This window comes from Peromyscus eremicus, chromosome 14 (assembly GCF_949786415.1).
Source record: "Peromyscus eremicus chromosome 14, PerEre_H2_v1, whole genome shotgun sequence".
Classification (NCBI taxonomy): Eukaryota; Metazoa; Chordata; class Mammalia; order Rodentia; family Cricetidae; genus Peromyscus; species Peromyscus eremicus.
Genome location: NC_081430.1, coordinates 74,761,534 through 74,783,783, shown reverse-complemented (window position 1 = coordinate 74,783,783; position 22,250 = coordinate 74,761,534). Strand labels below are relative to the sequence as shown.

At 42.8% G+C, this 22,250-nt stretch overlaps 1 protein-coding gene across 1 annotated transcript; it reads right to left on the bottom strand.

The window, feature by feature from the left end:
- Positions 1–780: 780 nt before the first annotated feature.
- Churc1 (churchill domain containing 1) lies at positions 781–19,162 on the bottom strand. The gene is made up of 4 exons (XM_059279272.1): positions 19,031–19,162; positions 9,130–9,265; positions 7,314–7,384; positions 781–950 (listed from the first exon to the last, which is right to left on the bottom strand). Exons 1-4 carry the CDS (start codon positions 19,067–19,069, stop codon positions 858–860), a joined length of 339 nt encoding a protein of 112 aa, XP_059135255.1. The 5' UTR covers positions 19,070–19,162; the 3' UTR covers positions 781–857.
- Positions 19,163–22,250: the final 3,088 nt, after the last annotated feature.

Here is a 22,250-nt window from a genome sequence, read left to right as displayed (position 1 = left end):
CTCAGAGATCTTCTCACTGCATCATATCAAGGGTGTCTGACATCAAGATGGCATACCGTTGGCAGTATTAACCTGGATCGCCTGGCTAAGCCAGGGTTTGTAAGGGCCCTCTTCCTTAAAGTGACTCATTCCCCTCTCCATGCTACTCTGGAAGGAGGGCACACAGCCCACACTGAGGAAGTAGACCAGCAGAAATCCACATCCCTTCCTCCCTTTCTCTCTCCCTCCCTTGTTTACTTATCCATCCATCCATCCATCCATCCATCCATCCATCCATCCATCCATCCAATCATTGCTATCACCATGGACCCATGGATATTGAGTACACATTCTGGGCTATAATCCAATATCAAGTCACTTATTTTCAAATTACTACTGCTGTGTTCACTGGGAGTTCTTGTCTGACCATCCCTTAATCACTGTGTTTTTGGTTTTTTTTTGGTGGGTTTTTGTTTTTGTTGTTTGTTTATTTATTTTTTTTTGCAGCACAAAATACTCTAAGTTCACCATGTAGAATTCCTGCCCCGCTTCATCATTTACTTTGCAAGGAATCCTGGATTCCTTTGACAGGAAACCAACCTGAGTGCAGAACGTGCACAGGTTCGAGTGCTTTTCTAGCCAAATAACCGCTAGCAAAGACATTTCACTCTGGCTGCCCTGATGTGTACAGGGACCTTCGCAGAGGAGCTCAACTCTAGGAAACAACAATTCCCCAAATTACTTTTTCTTCCAAGTAGGTAAATCTAAGCAGAAAAAAAAACCCAAAAAACCATAAAGAACTTTCGTTATTAGACAAACCATTAGGCCTGCTATATTGTAAACGAAGCCAGCACAGTGAGAACAGACCCGCAGGAAGCTTAGAACAACAGAGTCATTTGTCGGGGGTCGTCAGGGAGAATACTGATAGTATCTTCAGCTTTGCCACACAACAGACACAGCATGGTGTACTCCTGGAACAAGACAAAGTGCAAAATCACCTCAAGGGGCAGGGAAAAAGATGCTCTACACACGATTGCTCAACAAAGCTTTCCTACAAATTGTCACTGATAATCTTGCTGCACATTAGATTAGCTCTTCAACACCTATTAGCAGGGTTTTACCTTTATTCTGCACACTCCTGGAACCTTTTGTTTATGTACATAAGAACAGCATTTTGAAGGTACATTGCCATCTCTTGGACTAAGAAAGCCACATATTTTGCTTAGTGCTTCTATTTAAACTGATGAAGACACCTGGGCTGGGGCTGCATGTAGCTCAGCTGATAAAAGTACTAACCCACCATGCACAAAGCCCTGGCTTCAGGCTCCAGCACTGCACAAACTGGGCATGGTGGCACACAACTGCATCCCAGTACTCTGAAGATGGAGGTAGGAGGATCAGGAGTTCAAAGGCAGCCTGGACTCCATGAGACCTTGTCACAAAAAAAAAAAAAAAAAAAAAAAAAAGGGAAAAAGAATAAGGGCCAGTGAGACAGCTCAGCAGGTATAGGGTGTTTGCTGCTTAAGCTTGGTGACCTGAGCTTGGTGACCTTGATCCCACAATGGAAGAATGGACTCCCAAGTGTTGACCTCTGAACTCTACATATGTTCCATGGCAAACATGCACATCACACACATACACAAATAGTAATTGAATAAATGAACTTCTTTTTTTGTTTCTTTTGTTTTTCTGTGTAGCCCTGACGGCCCTGGAACTTGTTCTGTACACCAGGCAGGCCTTGAACTCACAGAAATCTGTCTCTGTCTCCCAAGTGCTGGGATTAAAAGTGTGCACCACCACCAATTGGCTCAAATGAACCTCTTTTTTTAAAAAAAAAAGAATAAATAAAATAAATAACAAAGCAGATTGGATGTGCATTTCTAAGACAAATTCTTATTTTTAGGGCTATACCTTTCCAGGATATTTATGCAACAGGAAGGGGAAAAAAAGAGACAACATTCTCAAGCTCAAAAAGCTATCTTTATCAGCCCTAGGAAATAAAAAAGTCTATTAAATTCACTAGCATGCCACAGCTCACATTTAAACAGTTAATTGCCCAAGATTTCAGCTATTTAAGTATCTAAGTTTTTATTAAGTTTTATGTGTCTTGTGTTTAACAAATGTCTAGACTGGTAACAGAAGGGATTTTATTTTAAGCAAGATTCCTTAGGGCAAAGTCCTGTTCTTACAGCTGTCACGGAGTCATTTCCTTTCAACTTTTAATTTAAAATATTTTTGTTTTGTTTAGGAAAACAAGTATCTATGTTGAATCTACTAGTGCCTCCACACCAGATGTTGCTGTCTGGAAATGGATCAGCCCAATCGTGTTTCTCGGTCTGGACAGTCACTAGAGAGGACTGCGGAGCCAAACAGTGACAAGGGCACAAAGTCCCCAAGTGTCAAGACAAGTGCCTTTCCATTGCAACCGGCAAGTCCAACAGACAGCCGACAGCCGGCGTTTAAAGACTGAGCGCTCTTGAATTCCTCAGTTGGCTAACTGACTGATTTTCAGTGCTGGAGGTTAAAGCCAGGCTTTGTGCATACTAGGCAGGCCTCCTTCCACCGAGCTACCTCTCTGCACTTGTGATTTTAAAGTCTCCTCTACACACCCAGTAGAAATCCATACAGGCTGAAGCTTAGAGAATAGATAATACTCAGGAGCACAAAATATAATATAAATCTACAAGGTATCTACTGTTGTGAACCCACCAGACATCACCATTGGGAAGGCAATCTCTTACTGGAAATGAAGACAAAAGGAACAGAGTGTGATGGAGAACACTTCTAATCCCACATTTGGGAAACTGAGGCAGGAAGGTCACAAGGCTGAGGTCAGCCTGGGCTATATGGCAAGACCCTGTACACGCACGCACGCTCACATGGAGAGAGGGAGGGAGGGAGAGAGGGAGGCGTAATACGTGAAGCTACACACATGGCTGAATTTTGGTGAGAATACGGCTCAGCTGGTGGCGTGCTCTCTCTGCAAGCATGAGGACTAGGGTTTAAACCCCAGTACAGCCCCCAAAAAAACAAAACACTAAACAACAACAAAATAAAAATATTAATTAAAAGACATATATAGATAGATAAAAAGACAGAGAGCTGGATTTTCAACTAACCTAACCGCCGTCAAGTCTCTAGTGAATGTTTCCATGTTCTGCAACATGCTGTGTGTAATGGTCAGTCAGGAACAAAGGAAAGAATGCACCCTGACCTTTACAAAATTAACACCCGGGGTTGGGGATTTAGCTCAGTGGTAGAGCGCTTGCCTAGCAAGCGCAAGGCCCTAGGTTCAGTCCTTAGCTCTGGGGGAAAAAAAAAATTAACACCCTTGACTTGGAAAAATACCTGATACAATGCACGATATAATCCAGTAAGATTATTCCAATGAGACTGGTTAAACTGGTAACCTCTGATTTACGGGCTGCCAGGACTTCAAATTTCATTGTAAGTCAATGATTTGGAATTCCCAAGTAGTTCCCCCATGGGAGTGTGTTATATATGCAGCAGTTAGATGCCAAGGAAAATGCACAGTCTTTTAAATTTGTATTGTACAAAGGCTGTGGGATCTAACCACACATTACAGTGCTTCTGTATGCTCAGATTCTAAGCTGAGATGCTAGGGACCCAGCTCCTTGAGATATCAGGACACCTTTCACCAACCTGGCCAAGTGGGGGGACTTATCACATGCCACCATCGTTAAACTTTTTTTTTAAATTATGTATATTTGTGTGTGTGCTGCAGATTAACATATGTAAGGGCAGTGCCTACAGAGGCCAAAAGAGGGCATGTGGATAGCCTTAATATAAAAATTTTAAACCTAGAAAAGATTCTGGAGACAGTACCATGTGATCCCTCAGGAAATGAGGTAGAGTAGCACTGAAGAGGAAGAAGGAAAATCCTCCTCCAATGGGAGCAAGGAGGGGAGGGTAACGTTGAAACAATACTTCACATGGGGTATGTATGGAAGAGCCAAGGGAAATGAGAGAGGAGCTGGGGCCAGCTACAGCCTGGGGTAAGGAGCCTGAGCACTGTGCTGCAGCAGTGACGGCTGTGAACGGCCACCGAGGACGTGTAAAAGAGTGATTAAAACCCATCTGATGGCTGAGCGTAGGCTGTGGGTCGAGCGAGAGCTGATGTTGGTGAAGTAAGACTGGAGGTAGAGCCCAGACTAAGGGGTTTTGTTTTCAGGAGGACTGGAAACTACCTAGGCATTGTGACTACAGCCATCTTCTTTTTCTCTTCTCGTTTCTACTCGAAGTAATTGGGGGCTCTTTGAAGGTGGCCACACTCAGTCATGTCAGGGAAGCGCTGTACAACAGCTCTCTCAGGACATAAGGGCCATCTCAGTATCTGCTCAGGGATTTCAAAGACCTCACCTGCACTTATGGAAGAGAGCTGTAAACACTCGCTTCCTCTCAGAAAGACAGAGCTAGGGGTTTTCAAGCTCACTCTCATTTGGCCACTATTATTCCCCGAGACCTTGGTTTTGCTGTAAGTTACACATATCATACAAATATTTTAAGGCATAATTTTGGATGTTAGAGAATTATGGTCAAACAAATATAATTAATATCATGAGTGTAATTAATGAATATCATGAGTAATTTTAAAAAATTAATTAAAAAAAACTGGCTGTAGATGCTGACATAGCCACTCTAGAAAAATCTATCACCCCACTCCCCCGCAAAAAAAAGAGTTATGGTCAAGATGTTTAGATTAACCAAAGTATTTCAGATCAGACCCTGACACATGTGACTATGTATGTTTCTACTTCCATTTAAAAATATGAATGAGGGACTAGAGGTTGCTAAGCGCACTCACTCTTCCTACTGCTCTTGCAGAAGACCTGGGTTCAGTTTCCAACAACCACATGCCAGCCAGCTCATAGCTATGTGTGACTTCAATCCCAGGAGATTTAGTGCTCTCTTCCGGCCACCATGGGTACCAGGTACAGATGTGGTACACATACATACATACATACATACATACATACATGCAGGCAAAACACTCATACACATAATAAAAATAAGTAAAATTTAGAGGCTGGAGAGATGGCGCAGTGATTAAGCGCACTGGCTGCTCTTCCAGAGGACCTTGATCAATTCCGAACACCCATGTGGCAGCTTACAACTGTAACTCCAGTTCTAGGGGGATATGACACCTTCTTCTGGCCTCTGTGGGCACTGCCTGCACATGGTGCACAGACATACACGAGGGCAAACACCCACACACATAAAAGTAAAATAAAACCTCAAAAAAAATTAAAATAAGTAAAAATCTAAAAATATGAGTGGAAGGTATTATGCTATTTTATGGTTCTTCTGTGGCTGATTAACTTTTATTTTCCTAAGTAAATACCATCTAAATTTGAATGACTAGAAACAATTCCCTTAGAGTTCTAACCTGATAAACTCTTATCTTGTGGATAAATATGCAGTTCATGCAAAGTCACAAAGTCAGTCTAAAAGCTTGAAAACAAGCATGTGAGGAAGAGCCCTGGGTCCCGTTTTGTCCAGGGCTAGGTCCTGCTGCTGTCGGGGTTCTTCCTGACCGTAGACCTGCAGTTCTTCAGCAACCTTGGGCCTACACTAGAGGCCAGAGCTCTTCTGTGCTCTCCTGACTGCAGAAGACTAACATAACAAATCCTTTTCTCTACTAATTCTGTTTTTCTCCCCAACCTTCATAGAGCTATCTTTCAATTTAGCTTAACAAACTATAAAAAAAAGGGTCTGGGAGGTGGTGGAGAGATGGCTCAGTGGTTAAGAGCACTGGCTCCCCTCCCAGAGGACCCAGGTTCAATTCCCAGCACCCACATGGCAGCTCACACCTGTCTGTAATTCAGTTCCAGGGAGTGACACCCTCACACCAATGCACATAAAAATAAAGTTAAATAAATTATATATATGTATATATATATATACATACACACACACATATATATAATTTATATATAATTATATATATATGGCTTACTATACTTGAGAACAAACAGTTGCTCAAATCCACATGCCAACTGGGGCAAACAAAGACAACCTCCTTATCAGATTTTCATACCTGTCAGGTAGATATGATAACACCTAGAACTCACTCTGCAGACCAGGCTGGCCTCGAACTCACAGATCCACCTGCCTCTGCCTCCTGAGTGCTGGGATTAAAGGTGTGTGCCACCACTGCCACTACCACCCAGCAGCCCACACTTAAATTAAGCCAACTGTGGCAATTCCCACAGCAGGTGGAGAAAAGGCACCACTGTAGTGACCTCATAAAAACCCCTAAAGGCAGACTAGAGATGGCTCGGCAGTCAGGAGCATTGCTGCTCCTGCAAAAGACCCAGGTTCAGTTCCCAGCACCCGAAAGGTGGCTCACAGCCATCTGTCACTCCAGTTCTAGGGAATCTAGAGCCCTCTTCTGGTCTTTGTGGGCACCAAGTATTCACATGGTGTGCACGCACTCACACACCACCGAGTGTTCACATGGTGTGCACATGCACATGCATGCACACACATTAAAACAACTAAATATTTTAAATCTTTTTTTTTTAAATAAAGAACCCATAATGGGTTAATTAAATAAAATGACAGGACTGAACTATCATTTGTAAAGCACACATTTTGATCAGTGATTCCTGTGAGGATTTACAAATCCACCCACATTTCAAGTGTCCCAGCTTACACAAGACAGGGCTAGTCTCCTTTAATAACTGCTAGTACTTCATTACAAAAATTGTGTGTAGATGCTGCAGAGGGTACTGTTAGTCTCTACCCCACCTCACTAATACCCACCTGTGGTGGTATTGTGTTCCTCAAAATATTGTGTACCCTAATAAACTTATCTGGGGTCAGAGAACAGAAAAGCCACTATATACTTAGGATAGGCAGTGGTAGCACACACCTTTAATCCTAGCATTCCAGAGGCAGAAATCCATCTAGGATCTCTGTGAGTTCAAGGCCACATTGGAAACAGCCAGGCATGGTGACACACGCCTTTAATCCCAAGAAATGAGCCTTTAATCCCAGGGAGTGATGGCAGAAAGGAAAGATATATAAGGCGTGAAGACCAGGAACTAGAAGCATTTGGCTGGTTAAGCATTTGGCTGGTTAAGCTTTCAGGCTTCTAGCAGCACAGTTCAGCTGAGAGCCATTCGGATATGAGGACACAGAGGCTTCCAGTCTGAGGAAACAAGACCAGCTGAGAAGTTGGACAGGTGAGGTTAGCTGTGGCTTGTTCTGTCTCTCTGACCATGCAACATTTCACCCCAATAACTGGCCCCGGGTTTGATTTTATTAATAAGACTCTCTAAGATTCCTGCTACACCCACCCAGACATTTACCTGAAATTCATCCATGATACTGAAGGTATACTCATGTCTGGCCACTACATGATGACAGTTCTTACACAGATCTGCCAAAACAAAGACACACAATCAAGTCTGGGAAAGTTTCTTAAAACAACCAAGTTTCTATTCTTAGCATATAATGCTTAAAAGGAATCTTAACTCTCTCACATTTAACACAGCAGGAAACTCACTCGAATACTGACCTTAAGAAATCCCAACTCTGTCACAGCATTACCTAATTAGGATCTGAACTCAAAGGCACAATGTGTACATATTAATTCCCACTGAAAGCTACAAACAGATACTTAGATGTTTTTATTTATTTATTTATTTTTCCATAACTAGGAATCGGATCTAGAGCAGGTACTCTACCACTGACTATATTCCCAACCTTCTTGTCACTTTTTTGTTTTGTTTTGTTTTTGTTTTTCCCAAGACAGGGTTTCTCTGTGTAGCCCCAGCTATCCTGGAACCTTACTCTGTAGACCAGGCTGGCCTTGAACTCACCAAGATCTGCCTGCCTCTGCCTCCTGAGTGCTGGGATTAAAGGCGTGTGCCACCACCGCCCTTTTGGGTTGACGTCTCACTAAGTTGCCTAGGCTGGCTTTGAACTCACTCTGTAGGCCAGGCAGGCCTTGACCTTTCAACCTCCTGAGTACCTGAGATCAAGCTGGCAAGATTGAGTAAAGGTGCTTGTCACCAAGTAGCTGGAATAAAAGGCCGGAGCTAGCAAGTCTGGCTCTGTGTTTTTTAAAGTGTGGACCCATCTGGCTCTGCAAATGCTGTTATTCTCAGGAAAGACAGTCAATGTGCAGCTATACTCAGGCATAAATAAAACCAGGTGGATGTTCAAGTGAATTTCATGGTAACAAAATAATCTACTAACAATATTTATTAACTATGTAACAACAGTTAATAAACTGTGGTTACTGTGTGCCAGGTACTCTGTAAACCCTTTTTTTAGCTATTCATGTAATCTCAAATTCAATGAGACATGATATTATTATCACATAGTCGGGAAACAAAGGCACACTGTGATGAAGTAAACAGACAAGTGCAGACAGAGGAGGTTTGGAGCAAGAATTCTTGTTTTTTTGTTTTTTTTTTTGTTTTGTTTTGTTTTTTTGTTTTTCGAGACAGGGTTTCTCTGTGTAGCTTTGCGCCTTTCCTGGAACTCACTTGGTAGTCCAGGCTGGCCTCGAACTCACAGAGATCCGCCTGGCTCTGCCTCCCGAGTGCTGGGATTAAAGGCGTGCGCCACCACTGCCCGGCTTGGAGCAAGAATTCTTAACCTAAGAATGCGGCCCCAGAACTGTGGCTCTTACCCACAATGCCCTGCTCCCTCCAATGAAATACACCTTAGAGGAGACACAGACTTTAAAAGGCAGGCAAAAACAAGCAATAAAGTCTCTGCATGTATCTCATTTAAGGTGACAGAAAGTCTTTACAACTGGCTGGGTGTGACGGCACACGTCTATAATCTCAGTGCTGCAGAGGCAGACAGGAAGATCCCAAGTTTAGGCTAGCCTGAGCTACATAGCAAGTAAGACCTGACTCATAAGAAAACAAAAGAAGCCCCTGAAAAATAATTTTTAAAACAATTCCATGCCTGAATCTCACACTTGAATTACCTGCAAAAGTTAGTCACAGTGTGGAGATGCTGGGTAAAGGAAGTCCTATTGGATTTTCCTCTCAGTAACTGGCCAGTAACTATGTGCTGTAACACAACACTGAACGCGCCCTCCGAACACCTGTGTGGCACACCTGATACCTGCTAATGGATTTGCATTTCAAAACAAACTCTACTTACGATCATAGGTAACTATTTCCTCTCCATCTTCCTCCTTCAGGGATCTGTTTGTGATCAGCATAAAATCCAGCTTATTGCACACCGCACAGCCTGTGAAGTTCAGTAAGAACGATCCATTCTCCAGACAGGTGTTTCCCTAAAGTATGAGATAGGAATTTACTTATACTTTGAAATCTTTGGTGATACTGATTAACAGACTCAAAAATCTCTACAGAACATACCTGCTTGAAGTACATTTTAAGTAGCCAGTGTTCTTACAGATTACTACTTATAAATATACTTGAAGCACCTGTTAAATTCATCCATCTCTAAGGACTACAAGTGTGTTTGTAAGGCTGGGGTGTGGCTCGGTGGACTTGCCCAGCATGTGTTAGGCCTTAGGTGCGATCCCTGTACCACAGAGCAAACAAACATAAAAGAACTAAATCCAAATATTCAGAAATAACAAAGAAGGGGCTGGACAGCTGGCTCAGAGGTTAGAAGCATGGGCTGTTCTTCCAAGGACCTGGGTTCAATTCCCAGTACCCACATGGTAGCTTGCATCTACTGTCTGTAACTCCAGTTCCATTCATAAATAGGAACAATGTGTTTTCCACTGACTGAAAGAAAGAAAGAAAGAAAGAAAGAAAGAAAGAAAGAAAGAAAGAAAGAAAGAAAGAAAGAAAGAAAGGACAAGGAAAAACAACATTCAATATGAAAAAGAAATTAGAAAATTTTAGAAGTACTTCTAAAGGAACAGCCATAAAACTAGAATTAAGAGCCAGGCAGTGGTGGTGCACACCTTTAATTCCAGCACTCAGGAGGCAGAGGCAGGCAGATCTCTGTGAGTTTGAGGCCAGCCTGGGCTACAGAGTGAGTTCCAGGACAGCTATATCTGCACGGAGAAATTCTGTCTCAAAAAACAAAACAACTAGAATTAAGTCAATCAAAACAGAAACAGTGAGTCAATGCTAACGGTGACTATACACACTATGAAATAGCTTCCCTTACGCCTTTATTAATACCACAGAATGGAGGAAAGCATGCCAGCTACAGATGTCAGCCTTTAAGGGTAAGTGTGACTGAGGCAGAGAAGGTTAAGCACTCCAGTTGACATAATGGCAAAGAAACTAAACAGATTCCTGGCTTAGAGAGAAATCTCTGCTAAAGACACTATTAACAACTGTGAACGGCATTTTACAGATCATCTAATCCAGTTCTAAGCAACATCGAGTATTTCTGTTTTTTAAATATCTATTTTACTATGGGGGTGAGGCAGTGTGCATATGCCAAGGCTCCATGTGTAGAAGTCAGAGGACAACTCTGTGGAGTCCTTCCACCCTTGTGTTGGTTCTGGGCATTGAACTCAGGACAACAGGCTTGAACAGCAAGCTCTTTTAGTCACTGAACTACCTCCCCTGCCTGGTTGAGCAATTTTTTAAATGATTTATTTATGTGCATTGGCGTCTGTCTACATTTGTGTCTGTGTAAGGGCGTTGGATACCTGGAACTGGAGTTACAGATAGTTGCGAGCTGCCATGTGGGTGATGGGTATTGAACCTGGGTCCTCTACAAGAGCAGCCAGTGCTCTTAACCACTGAGCCATCTCTTCAGCCCCGGTTGAGCATTTTTAATAATTACTATAATATAAAAATCATTTGCAACATTTCTCCAAAGCATCTGTGTACCTGATGCCACACACAGCTCCAGGGATGACTCAAAGGTGAGCCAAATGTGTTAGTGGAGGAAGAGCCATCTTAAACAGCACAGTGAAGTTCTCCTGGTTCCCTATACCACAATCTCTCCCTTCTGAGGGTGTCTTACCTCTCTGTGTATTAAGGAACAGATTAGTTCTGGAGGAGGAATTAAGATATGACTATACGGGGCTGGAGAGATGGCTCAGAGGTTAAGAGCACTGGCTGTTTTTCCAGAGGACCCAGGTTTAATTCCCAGCACCCACATGACAGCTCACAACTGTAACTCCAGCTCCAGGGGATCTGACACCCTTACATAGACATGCATACAGGCAAAACATCAATGTACATTAAATAGATTTAAAAAAAAAAGATATGACTATATGGTTTAGAGATATGATGTAAAAGACACTGACCTAAGATACTTTGAAGAAAAGAACCAAACTGACCTTGGAATTGTAGGCTTCCAGCAGGAAAACATTACCAGGTATAATTTACAGAGTAAAGGTTATTATGCTGGTTTGTATTTGTCAGCTTGACACAACTGGATCTGGAGAGAATCCCAATTGAGGACCTGCCTCCATTCGGCTTGCCTGTTGGCATGTCTGTGGAGCATTTTCTTGATTAATGACCAATGTGGGAGGGCCAGCCCACCGTGGGCAGTGCCACCCCTGGGAAGGTGGGAGGGTCTTGACTGTATAAGAAAGCAAGCTGAGCAACCCATAGAAAGAAAGGCAGTAAGCAGCATTTTTTCACTGGTGCTTGCCTGACTTCCCCCAACACAAACTCTGGGACAGGCAAGCCACACAGACCCTTCACTCCCCAAGTTGTTTTTGGTCAGGGTGTTTATCACACCCTGGACAGTGAATGTGTAGCTGAAGTTTTCTCCGGTCCTGCCCAGCCCCACAGACCCCGCAGCTGCTTATAAAATGAATCACTCAGAAGCTTATATTAATTAAAACTCCTCAGCCATTAGCTCAGGCCTACCACTGACTAGCTCTTACATTTAAACTCAGCCCATTTCTGTTAATCTATATGTTGCCACATGTTCCGTGGCTTTACCTGTGTGCCGTTACATGATGCTTCCTGGATGGCGGGCTGGCGTCTACTGACTCAGCCTACCACTCCCCAGAATTCCTGTCTGTTTATCCCACCTATACTTTCTGCCTGGCTACCAGCCAATCAGCATTTTATTTATCAACCAATCAGAGCAACACATTCACAGCATACAGAACATCCCATAGCATGAATGACTTTAAATGAATGTATCCATCAGGCAACCACCACCTTTATGAAAATATGGACTACTTTCCCGGGAAGCTCCTTCACTCTCTGTAGTCTATCTCCAACATCTGTAGCATATCTGAGACCCAATGATATTATTCTCTTTCCAATCTTTCATGTTCCAGAATTTTATGTAAATGGAATTAGAATATTCTTTTGTTACTGGCTTCTTCTGCTCAATATAACACCTATGCTTATCATTGCTTTTTGCTGGCAAGTACTATTCCATGTATTTAGCTGATGATGGGCATTTGGATTATCTTCAGTTTGGGGCTATTATGAATAAAGCAACTATGAAGATTCATGTACAAGTCTTATACAGACACAGGTCTTCTCTTCTCTTGGTAAATGCCTACAAATTCAATTTCTGGGTCACATAGGTTACCTTTTAAGCGCTACTTTTGAACTTTATAAGATGTTACCAAATGCTTCTCCCAAATTTTCCTATTATTATTATTATTATTTGGTTTTTCGAGACAGGGTTTCTCTGTGTATTCCTGGCTGTCCTGGAACTCACTCTGTAGACCAGGCTGGCCTCGAACTCAGAGATCCAGCTGTCTCTGCCTCCCAAGTGCTGGGATTAAAGGTGTGCACCACCATCTCCCAGCCTCCATTTTAAAAAAATTATGTGTATGTGTGTGGGTTTGTACAAGTTCTGTACAAGTGCCCATGGAGGCCAGAGGTCTTGGATACCCCTGGAGCTGGAGTTACAGTTAGTTGTGAGCTGCCTGATGAGCTGGGAATTGAACTCTGGTCTCTGCAAGAGTAGTGAGTGCTCTTAACCACTGATCCCTCTCTCTTGTCTCAAGTTCTCCATTTTACATGCTTGTCACCACCGCGTTATTTCCAGTCACTCTGCATCTACCCAACCCTTGGTACTGTACACTTTTTACTTTAGCTACTCTAGTGGTGTGAAGTGGGAATCTTACCACAGCCTGCATGCCCCCAGTGGCTCATAGTCTTGCTGGTGTCCATTTACATTTTTTATGAGGTGCCCATCCAAATCTATTCTCGCTCCCTCTTTTGTTTTAGACAGGGTCTTGCTGTGTAGCCATGGCTGGCCTGGGCTGTTAAGCACGCTTAGAAAAGGTAATTTATATAAAACCCTGATAAGACTTGTATACAAGAATCAATGGCTAAAAACTATGAAAATGAGTATGACAGTAAGATTATTAGTTTGACAGTAGAGTATAAAAATCTTACAAATTTGCCGGGCGGTGGTGGCGCACGCCTTTAATCCCAGCACTCGGAGGCAGAGCCAGGCAGATCTCTGTGAGTTCGAGGCCAGCCTGGGCTACCAAGTGAGTTCCAGGAAAGGCGCAAAGCTACACAGAGAAACCCTGTCTCGAAAAACCAAAAAAAAAAAAAAAAAAAAATCTTACAATTTGGCCGGGCAGTGGTGGCATACTCTTAATTCCATCATTTGGGAGGCAGAGGCAGGTGAGTTCAAGGCCAGCGTGATCTACAGAGTGAGTTCCAGGACAGTTAAGAACTATTACACAGAGAAAGCCTATCTCGAAAAACCAAACACATACACACAGAAAAAAAAAAAAAAAAAAAAAACCTTACAAATTTGAGGGCCTGGCATAGTGGTACATGCCTTTAATCCCAGCCCTCAAGAGGCAGGGGCAGGCAGATCTCTGAGTTAGAGGCCAGCCTGGTCTACAGAGTGAGTTCCAGGACAGCCAGGGCCACACAGAGAAACATTGTCTCAAAAAATAAACAACAAAACAAAACAAAACAAAAAACCCAAACCTACTCACACAATTGTTTCAGTAATTATATATCTAACCTATATATTATTTTAATTCTATTTAATTCTATTAAGGCAATTTGAGTATATGAACTTGGATAGCTGTTTTAAATGAAGCATATAAATATGTAATTTTTAATATATATATCACTAATTCAGAGATTTTTATATCTGATTCAATTATTAGTTCACTTCTGCAGCACCACTGAGTCATTACAGAGTAAGAAGCTAAAGGGGAAGACATGAAACATAAGTTTCATTCATACTGTGTTGAAATATTTTGTTATAATTTTAGAAAATAAAATATAGTTTTAGCCTATGGTGGGACACCTTGCTCAGCCTTGATGCAGGGGGAAGGGGCTTGGTCCTGCCTCAACTGAATGTACCAGGCTTCGCTGACTCCCCATAGGAGCCCCTACCCTTTTGGAGGAGGAGATGAGGGGAGGAATGGGGGATGGGAAGGAGGCTGGGGGGAGCGGGAGGAGGGATGAGAGGGGGATCTGTGGTTGGTATGTAAAATGAATAAAAAATTTCTTAAATAAAAAAAGGAAAAAAAGAAATATAGTTTTAGTTCCAACCGTTTTGCAGAATGTTTTTCTTGAAAAAAGGTTTCATAATTGAGTTTGTAAAGAGTTGGGTTTGAGGGCAGCGAGATGCTCATCAGGTAAAAGCGACTGCAATACCAGTGACGACCTGAACTGCGCTCCTGAAGCCTCCTGAAAGCTGACCTCTGACCTCCACCCACTCACCACAGCATACCCACATCCACACACAAAATAATAATCATTTATAAAACTGGGTTCAGGAAACTGGTAGTCTGTCTTCAAGTGAATTCATGCTTGAACTCAAGGTCTCAGTGGAGCATTACAGGCCGGCAGGCTAGAGCCCTGTCGGGAATCTAGTTCAGTGTGTTCTAGTCTTTGAAAAGCACCCACCCAAAGATAAATAATTAAATATCACTTACTGTGTACTGAAGAGCTTCCTAACAAAGCCATCCTGGTCTGCATAGTGAGTTTTAAGACAACCAGACGGCTCTGTAGAGAGACTATGTCTTAAAAAAAAAAACAAAAAACAAACAAACAAAAAAAACCCCAGCCTGGTCTCCAAAAGAAAGGCTTCCTAACAGCTACTGCCTCTATTATTTTATTTTATTTAGTTTTTTGAGACAGAGTTTCTCTGTGTAGCCCAAGGCTGCCTTGGAACTCACTCTGTAGACCAGACTGGCCTTGAACTCAGAAATCCACCTGCCTCTCAAGCTCTGGGATCAAAGGCATGCACCATCCCCGCCTGGCTTCTATTCTTATTCTTTAAAACATGCTATGGTGCACACCCACACATACATGCAATTAAAAATAATAAAAATAAATCTTTGAAAATATATGCTTGACTTAAAAGAACACCAGTTAATTGAAAGAATCTCTCTATTCTGGAAAAAAATGTCCATCTATGAATGGGAATTAACCAAGGTTCTAAATGGTCACTTAGCTTCTACTGAACAAAACTGCCCTGAATTCCTTAGAGTTCTCCATCCCATGTCTGAAGTTGCATGGGAAACTTTCTTAATATCTACCCACTAGTTATTTCTAAATATGTCTTCTCAAATTCCAAAGAAACATTTAAGTCATTCTCATGACAGCCCTTTAATTATTTAAACCAGAATAAAAGCAAGAGAATGCTTCAGAATAGCACTTTCTAGGCTTTCCAGAATCTTCTCTATCCTTCACCCTTCAATTTTGACAGTCTATCTCTCTTTTATTACATCTCTGTATTTATTTTGGGGGTGCACACTTGTACCCCATATGGAGGTCAGAGGACAACTTGCAGGAGTTGGTTCTCTGCAACCACGTGAGTCCTAGGGATAGAACTTGGGTCTTCAGGGTTGGCAGGCAGGTGCCTTGCCCTGCGCTAAGCCGTTTTGCCAGCCCAGTGCATCCTTTAGTCTGTACTATTGTTTTTACTCTGAATGAAGTTATCTTACTACTTCTGGGGTGGTGGTGAAAAGAATAAACCTCTCTTTTTTAAAGATGAAAACTTTGTAAATTATATGTGTCCTTGTCTCTGTGTGGGGGTGTTTGCAAAATGAATGCATGTGCCTGTGGAGGCCAGAGGAGGATGCTGGACACATCTGACCCCCGTCCCCATACCCCACCCCAGGGGCAGGGGGCAGAGTTACAGGCTGCCGTGAGCTGCTGACCTGAGTGGTAGGAACTGAATTTGAATTTCCTGCCGCAGCATCAAATGCTCTTGACTTCTGAGCCATCTCTCTAGGCCCTAACCAGCTCTGTTAATAAGCTCCACGGGGAACTTTCCCTCACAGTCTCCAGTGTGCAATGTTCATTAAGACTCATAAAAACCTCTTTCTAGATATTAAAGCATAAACTAAAACACAATATAGAAAAATAAAATCAGAAACATACAGAATAACAAATAATTACAAGCAAACTACAGAACCACCAGTGAAGTCAAAAAAACACTTCTTACATTCCAGAAACTTCTCCCTCATTCTTTTTGTTTAAAACTTGTCTTTATTTTATGCATATGAATGCCGGCCAGGTACTTATGGAAGACAGAAGAGGAAGTTGGGTCACCTGGAACAGGAGTTATAGACAGTAGCTAGCTGCCATGTGGGTGCTGGGAACTGAATCCAGGTCCTTCTCAACAGCACCACACTGAGCAATCTCCCTGGCCCTTATACAACCCTCTTGAGCATACTCTGTTTAGCAGCCATCAATACAATGACTTCACAGAAGCTTCTTGCTTTCCAACCAGGAAAGTCTTACTGTATTTTAGTTGGCTTGACTTAAAATTGCACTTTATGTATCTTTATCAATACTGTCAGACTAAAGTCAGACTGTTGTGTCTAATTCCAGTGCTTTCGTTGCCCTAATTCTGGGTTCCACAACCTCAGCACTATTGACACTAGGGTATACAGCCCTGTTTTGATAGCTGTCCTGTATACTGCAGCAGAATAGTTGCTCTCTACCCATTAGCTATCCAGTAGTTCCTCCACTGTGACCATCAAAAATGTCTCTAGCTGGGCGATGGTGATGCACATCTTTAATCTGAGCACTTGGGAGGCAGAAGCAGGCAGATCTCTGTGAATTCAAGGCCAGCCTAGTCTACAGATCAAGTTCCAGGACAGCCAGGGCTACACAGAGAAACCGTGCCTTGAAAAACAAACAAGTCTTTGCATACTGCCAAATGCCCCTGGGAGGCAAAACCACTCCCACCTGAGAGCCACATAAAGTTGATTTGCTTTCCCGACTCTACTTTTATGATATTCCTTTTTATGAAGTGAGTTCTGCTCTAGTCTACTATTTCAAATAAAGATCTTATAAGCATTCTTATACACACTGCCAGATGTGCACATGCATTTGTCTAGAATAAACACTTCTGTGCCATTTCAGTGTACATTTAAATTTGATAATGAATGCTAATTTTTATAAACCAAATAAACAGTTGTACCATATAAAAATTAATGTTATATAACAATCTCAAAAGACTTACATATCACTATATATATATATATATATATATATATAGATAGATAGATAGATATAGATATAGATATAGATATAGTTTGTTTTGTTTTGCTTTGTTTTTTGAGACAAGGTTTCTCTGTGGAGCCCTGACTGTCCTGGAACTCGATTTGTAGACCAGGCTGGCCTTGAACTCTGATCTGCCTGCCTCTGGCTCCTAAGCGCTGGGATTAAAGGTGTGCACTGCCACCACCACCTCACAAAATATTAAGAGAAAGAGCTATAAATATGTTTTACTTCTCGACCAACGCAAGAAAGCCTTCATCTTACTCTTTTCGCTGGGTTTCTCTCTCCTCTAACTTAATCACAATCAACCAAAAGCCACTTTATTTGGATGGAAAACACTTCAATCCCATTCCCTATCAGTTTTCCCTTTCACTGTCAATCATACTCCCCAAACTGCAAGTTCTTACGCAGCCCAAAAGCTGCCTCATGAGTCATTCTTTTACAGCAGTGGTTCTCAACCTTCCTAATGCTGCGACCCTTTAATACAGTTCCTCATTATTTAATTGCAGCCGGGCGGTGGTGGCGCACACCTTTAATTCCAGCACTCTGGAGGCAGAGCCAGGAGGATCTCTGTGAGTTCGAGGCCAGCCTGGTCTACAGAACGAGATCCAGGACAGGCACCAAAACTACACGGAGAAACCCTGTCTCGAAAAAAATAAAAAAAAATTATTTGTTACTTCTTAACTGTAATTTTGCTACTCTTATGAATCGTGATGTAAACATCTGCATTTTCTGATGGTCTTAGGCGTCCTCTGTGAAAGGGTTGTTCAACCCCCAAAGGGGTCAAGACCCACAAGTTGAGAACCACTGCTTTACAGCCTAACTAAACATCAATGTGCAATAAGTATTCCTAAAAGAACGAGAAAAGTCAAGCCTCGATACTTCCTAAGCCTGAGAGGAACAAAGACTTTAAGGGCTGGAGTACAGATCTGATGGTAGAGTGCCTGCTTGGCAGGTACAGGCTCTGAGTTCCATCCTCAGTACCGAGAAGGGAAGGAGGACGGAAAAGACATGGGAACAGGAGGGGGTTTCTCAGTCTAGTCTTGGCTCTCATACTGGGGTAAGTGGTAGTTTCTCTCTGGGCGTCTGTCCTACCACCTTCAAACGTAGGTTAGAACAAGAGGCTGGGGGTGTATGTAGCTCAGCTGGTGGGCAGCTTGCCTAGCATGCACCAAGCCCTGGGTTCGATCCCTAACATCATATAAATTGGGTCCAGGAGCACACGCCTGTGATGCCAGCGTTCAAGACGTAGAGGCAGGAGGATCGGACGTTCAAGACCATCCTCACCTAGACAGTGAGTTTGAAGCCTGCCTGGGCTACATGAGACCTGTCTCCAAAAAGTGTGGGTTCTAACATGACCTCAGAGGTTCATCCAGAGCCAGAATTAGATAAAAGAATGTCATCAAATCGAGCTGAAGGATGAAGCCAGGATGGCCGTGAGGGACTGAGGGGCTGCTGTCAATCCGGGTGAGGTTTCCGGGTTGTCCCTAGAAACACGGGAGAACCGGAAGGACCGCTGACGTCAGCCACCAGGGAGGGGACCAGCCGCCCGGAGACCAGGGTCACGGGGATGACAGGACTGCAGAGGGGGCCCTGGCCTGCCTAGGAATGTCGGCCGAAGAGGCGCTCCGCGCCCACTTGCTCACCCGATTGGGGTACTCCTTCTTCACACAGTCCCCACACATCGCCACACCGTTCACGGAGAATGTCCCCCTGCGATTCCCGGAAGACGAAACCTCGCGAGAGCTGAGACCTCTATCGCCGCATGCGCCCTAAATACTCCACGCTGGGCTCGAAGTCTCCGCCCATAGCAACGGTTGTTAGGCGGGGCGCATTGCCGTTTCCCGGTAACCAGGGGTCTTGTAAGCAAAACTCCTCTGGTAATGAAATGATCCCAGAGCCAGTCGGTGGTGGTGCACGCCTTTAATCCCAGCACTCGGGAGGCAGAGGCAAATGGATCTCTGTGAGTTCGAGGCCAACCTGGTCTACAGAGCAAGTTCCAGGACAGCCAGAGCTACACAGAGTAAACCCTCTCTAGAAAAACAAAAACACCCCTCCCCCCCCAAAAAAACAAAAAAGATCTGAGGACTCAAAGCTCAAAGATGTGTCTAAACCCGGAAGCAGGTCTGAGCCGGGGTGAACTTCTAACAGGCACCTTCTTGAACTCTGATTTGAAAAAATAAAAAAAAAAATCTCAATACTACAAGATAGGGAATTGTTTTTCCTTGCTTCCATTTACTCCAGATTAAAAAACAACAACAAAATAATAGTTTCAATACCAGTTTGCGCTATAATAAGAGATAAGAGATCAGAGCTCAAAGGGAGTAAGCAGGTTTTGGGAAGAGACAGAGTGCTGAGGAGAATCTACTAAAATATTTAAATTAGATTCTTATCTTTCATCTGGTACAAAAATCAATTCAAAATGGATCAAAGCCCTTTATCTAAAACCGGAAACACTGATCCATCCAGAAGAAAACATAGAGCTACTTTTCAAGATATTGGGTTGGGCAAGAAAATTTTGAATAGAGCATTAACTAACCCAAACTAACAGGAACTAACCCAAAGTATCAACAGACTGGACTTCATGAAAAAGTTTCTGTTCAGCAAAGGACACATCAGCAGAGCAAATAGTCCACAGCATGGGAGAAAATCCTTACCAGCCACACTTCAGACAGGGTGCTAATAGCCAGAATTTACAAGAATTGCAGAAAGTAAGTACCAAGGAAATAAAACTGCTGGTGTGAGAATGGTCATCATCAATACATCCGACAACAAATGTTGGAGAGGGTGTGGAGAGAAAGGAACTCATTCACTGTTAGTGAGGGTGAAAATTAATACAGCCATTGTAGGACTCAGTTTGGTGATCTCTCAAAAAAATTCAAACTAGAACTATGACATGACCTTGCTATTTCACTCTTGGGCATTTACCCAGAAAACTCCATGCCCTAACTCAGGGATTTTTGCACCTCTGTGTTCACTGCTGCTGCTGTATTCACTCTAGCAAAGAATTAGGATAGGGGTTGGGGATTTAGCTCAGTGGTAGAGCACTTGCCTAGCAAGTGCAAGGCCCTGGGTTCGGTCCTCAGCAAAGGGGCGGGGGCGGGGAGAATTAGGATAAACTGAAAATGAAAATTTTCTGTATATAAAAAGTTGAATAAGCTGGGTGGTGGTGGTGCACACCTTTAATCCCAGGGGAGGCAGAGGCAGACAGATCTCAGAATTCAATGCCAGCCTGGTATCCAGAGAAAGTTCCAGGACAGCCAGAGCTACCCAGAGAAATCCTGTCTCAAAAAACAAAAAAGAAATACTATTCAGCTCTAAAGAATAATGAAATCATAAAGTTTGCAGGAAAATGAATAGACATAATATTAAGCGAGGAAACACAATATTAGGAGGGGAAAAAAGCTCTTCTCAGTGACATGCAGAATCTAGTCACTAGTATATGTATATATGAAAACAAATGTACATGTGGGCACATATATAGAAAAGAGAATAAGAAAGGTTAACTATCAGGGGGTGAAGAAGGTCTGAAAGCAGGTAATAGACATGAGCTATGAAACAGGATATAAAGGAAAGTCTGAACCGCCATGGATTTTTCACTCTTGGTGGTAAAATGCATAAAGCATATTCGATGGTGAAAGTGTAAAGCCCAATGTGAAGTTCCACAGCTCCTGCTCCTAAAGACTACACTAACTGTATAGTCAGACCCTGTCTCAGAACAACAGAGATTACACAGACATTTCAGATGGACAGTGCAGGGGTGTTAGGCTTTTGATCTTTGGGTGGTGGAGAACCACTGAAAGGTGGAAAGGAAGTGGTGCCAGACTTGCGCCTGAGGATTATTTCTGCAGTTATTTGTTGAGATGGAACTGGGAAAAGTTGGAGATGAGAAAGACAGACACCAAGAGGAACCACTAGGGGGAGATATGTAGCTTTCTGCCTCTACTTCGTCACTAGTGACGATGGCCACACTGGACAAAATTCCCCCAAGAGATAGGAAAAAACTTACAGGGTTGTCACAAAGCACATCCTTTGGCATGAAGTGGTTTCGTGTTTAGGAGCATGAAAGACAATATACAAAATTACAGGTGTCTTTTTACTTCCCCAGGACGGCATTATGCCTAATTAAAATGATTAACTGGGGGATAGCGGGGGAGATCATCTTATAGTCACAGAGAACAAAGATGTAAGGGCTATCCACCAAGGCCCTCCATTTAGATCTAGTCACGTTCAGGAAGGGAGATGGCAGGTAAGACCAGAATGTGTGTGGGTAGATGGGCAGGACCAGAACTCCAAGTGTGATTACGGGAACAGGGACATAAAAAAATAGATCTGAAAGTGACGGAGGAAGAAAGGAAAGAGGGGCTACGGAGGAGGAAGGTTGCGCCCAAAGTAATCAACAACTGTGATGCAAAATGAGCAAATGAATTAAAAAAAAAAAACCTTTGTTTTCTTTCCCTTATACATAACTATTAAAACAAAGTTTGCAGAAACCAATGTTTCTATCTCACAATGAATTACTTTCTGGGATACCACTCTACCCATCTTAACCTTTTAAAACTTTGCCTGGCGATTGTGGCACACGCCTTTAATCCCAGCACTCAGGAGGCAGAGGCAGGCGGATCCCTGTGAGTTCGAGGCCAGCCTGGTCTACAGAGTGAGTTCCAGGACAGGCTCCAAAACTACACGAGAAACCTTGTCTCTAAATAAATAAATAAAAACAAAAATTGATGTCAGTGTTGTATGCCAAATACATGCAGAGGCTTCAGTTTATGCATGAGATTGTCTCTTGATAACTGGAATTGATTTAGGCAAATCTAAATGTTAAGATGCCCGACTTCTCTGGTTCCGTTGCTGATCGACACC

Bases quoted from the DNA above. Each gene is read 5' to 3' on its own strand.
- Churc1 (XM_059279272.1), bottom strand. From the start codon at position 19,069: ATGTGTGGGGACTGTGTGAAGAAGGAGTACCCCAATCGG. The intron at 9,266-19,030 runs GTGAGCAAGTGG...CTCATACTTTAG, and splicing joins AGAAGGAGTACCCCAATCGG to GGAAACACCTGTCTGGAGAA. The intron at 951-7,313 runs GTAAATGTCTGG...GTCTTGTTCCAG, and splicing joins GTATCATGGATGAATTTCAG to GAGTACACCATGCTGTGTCT.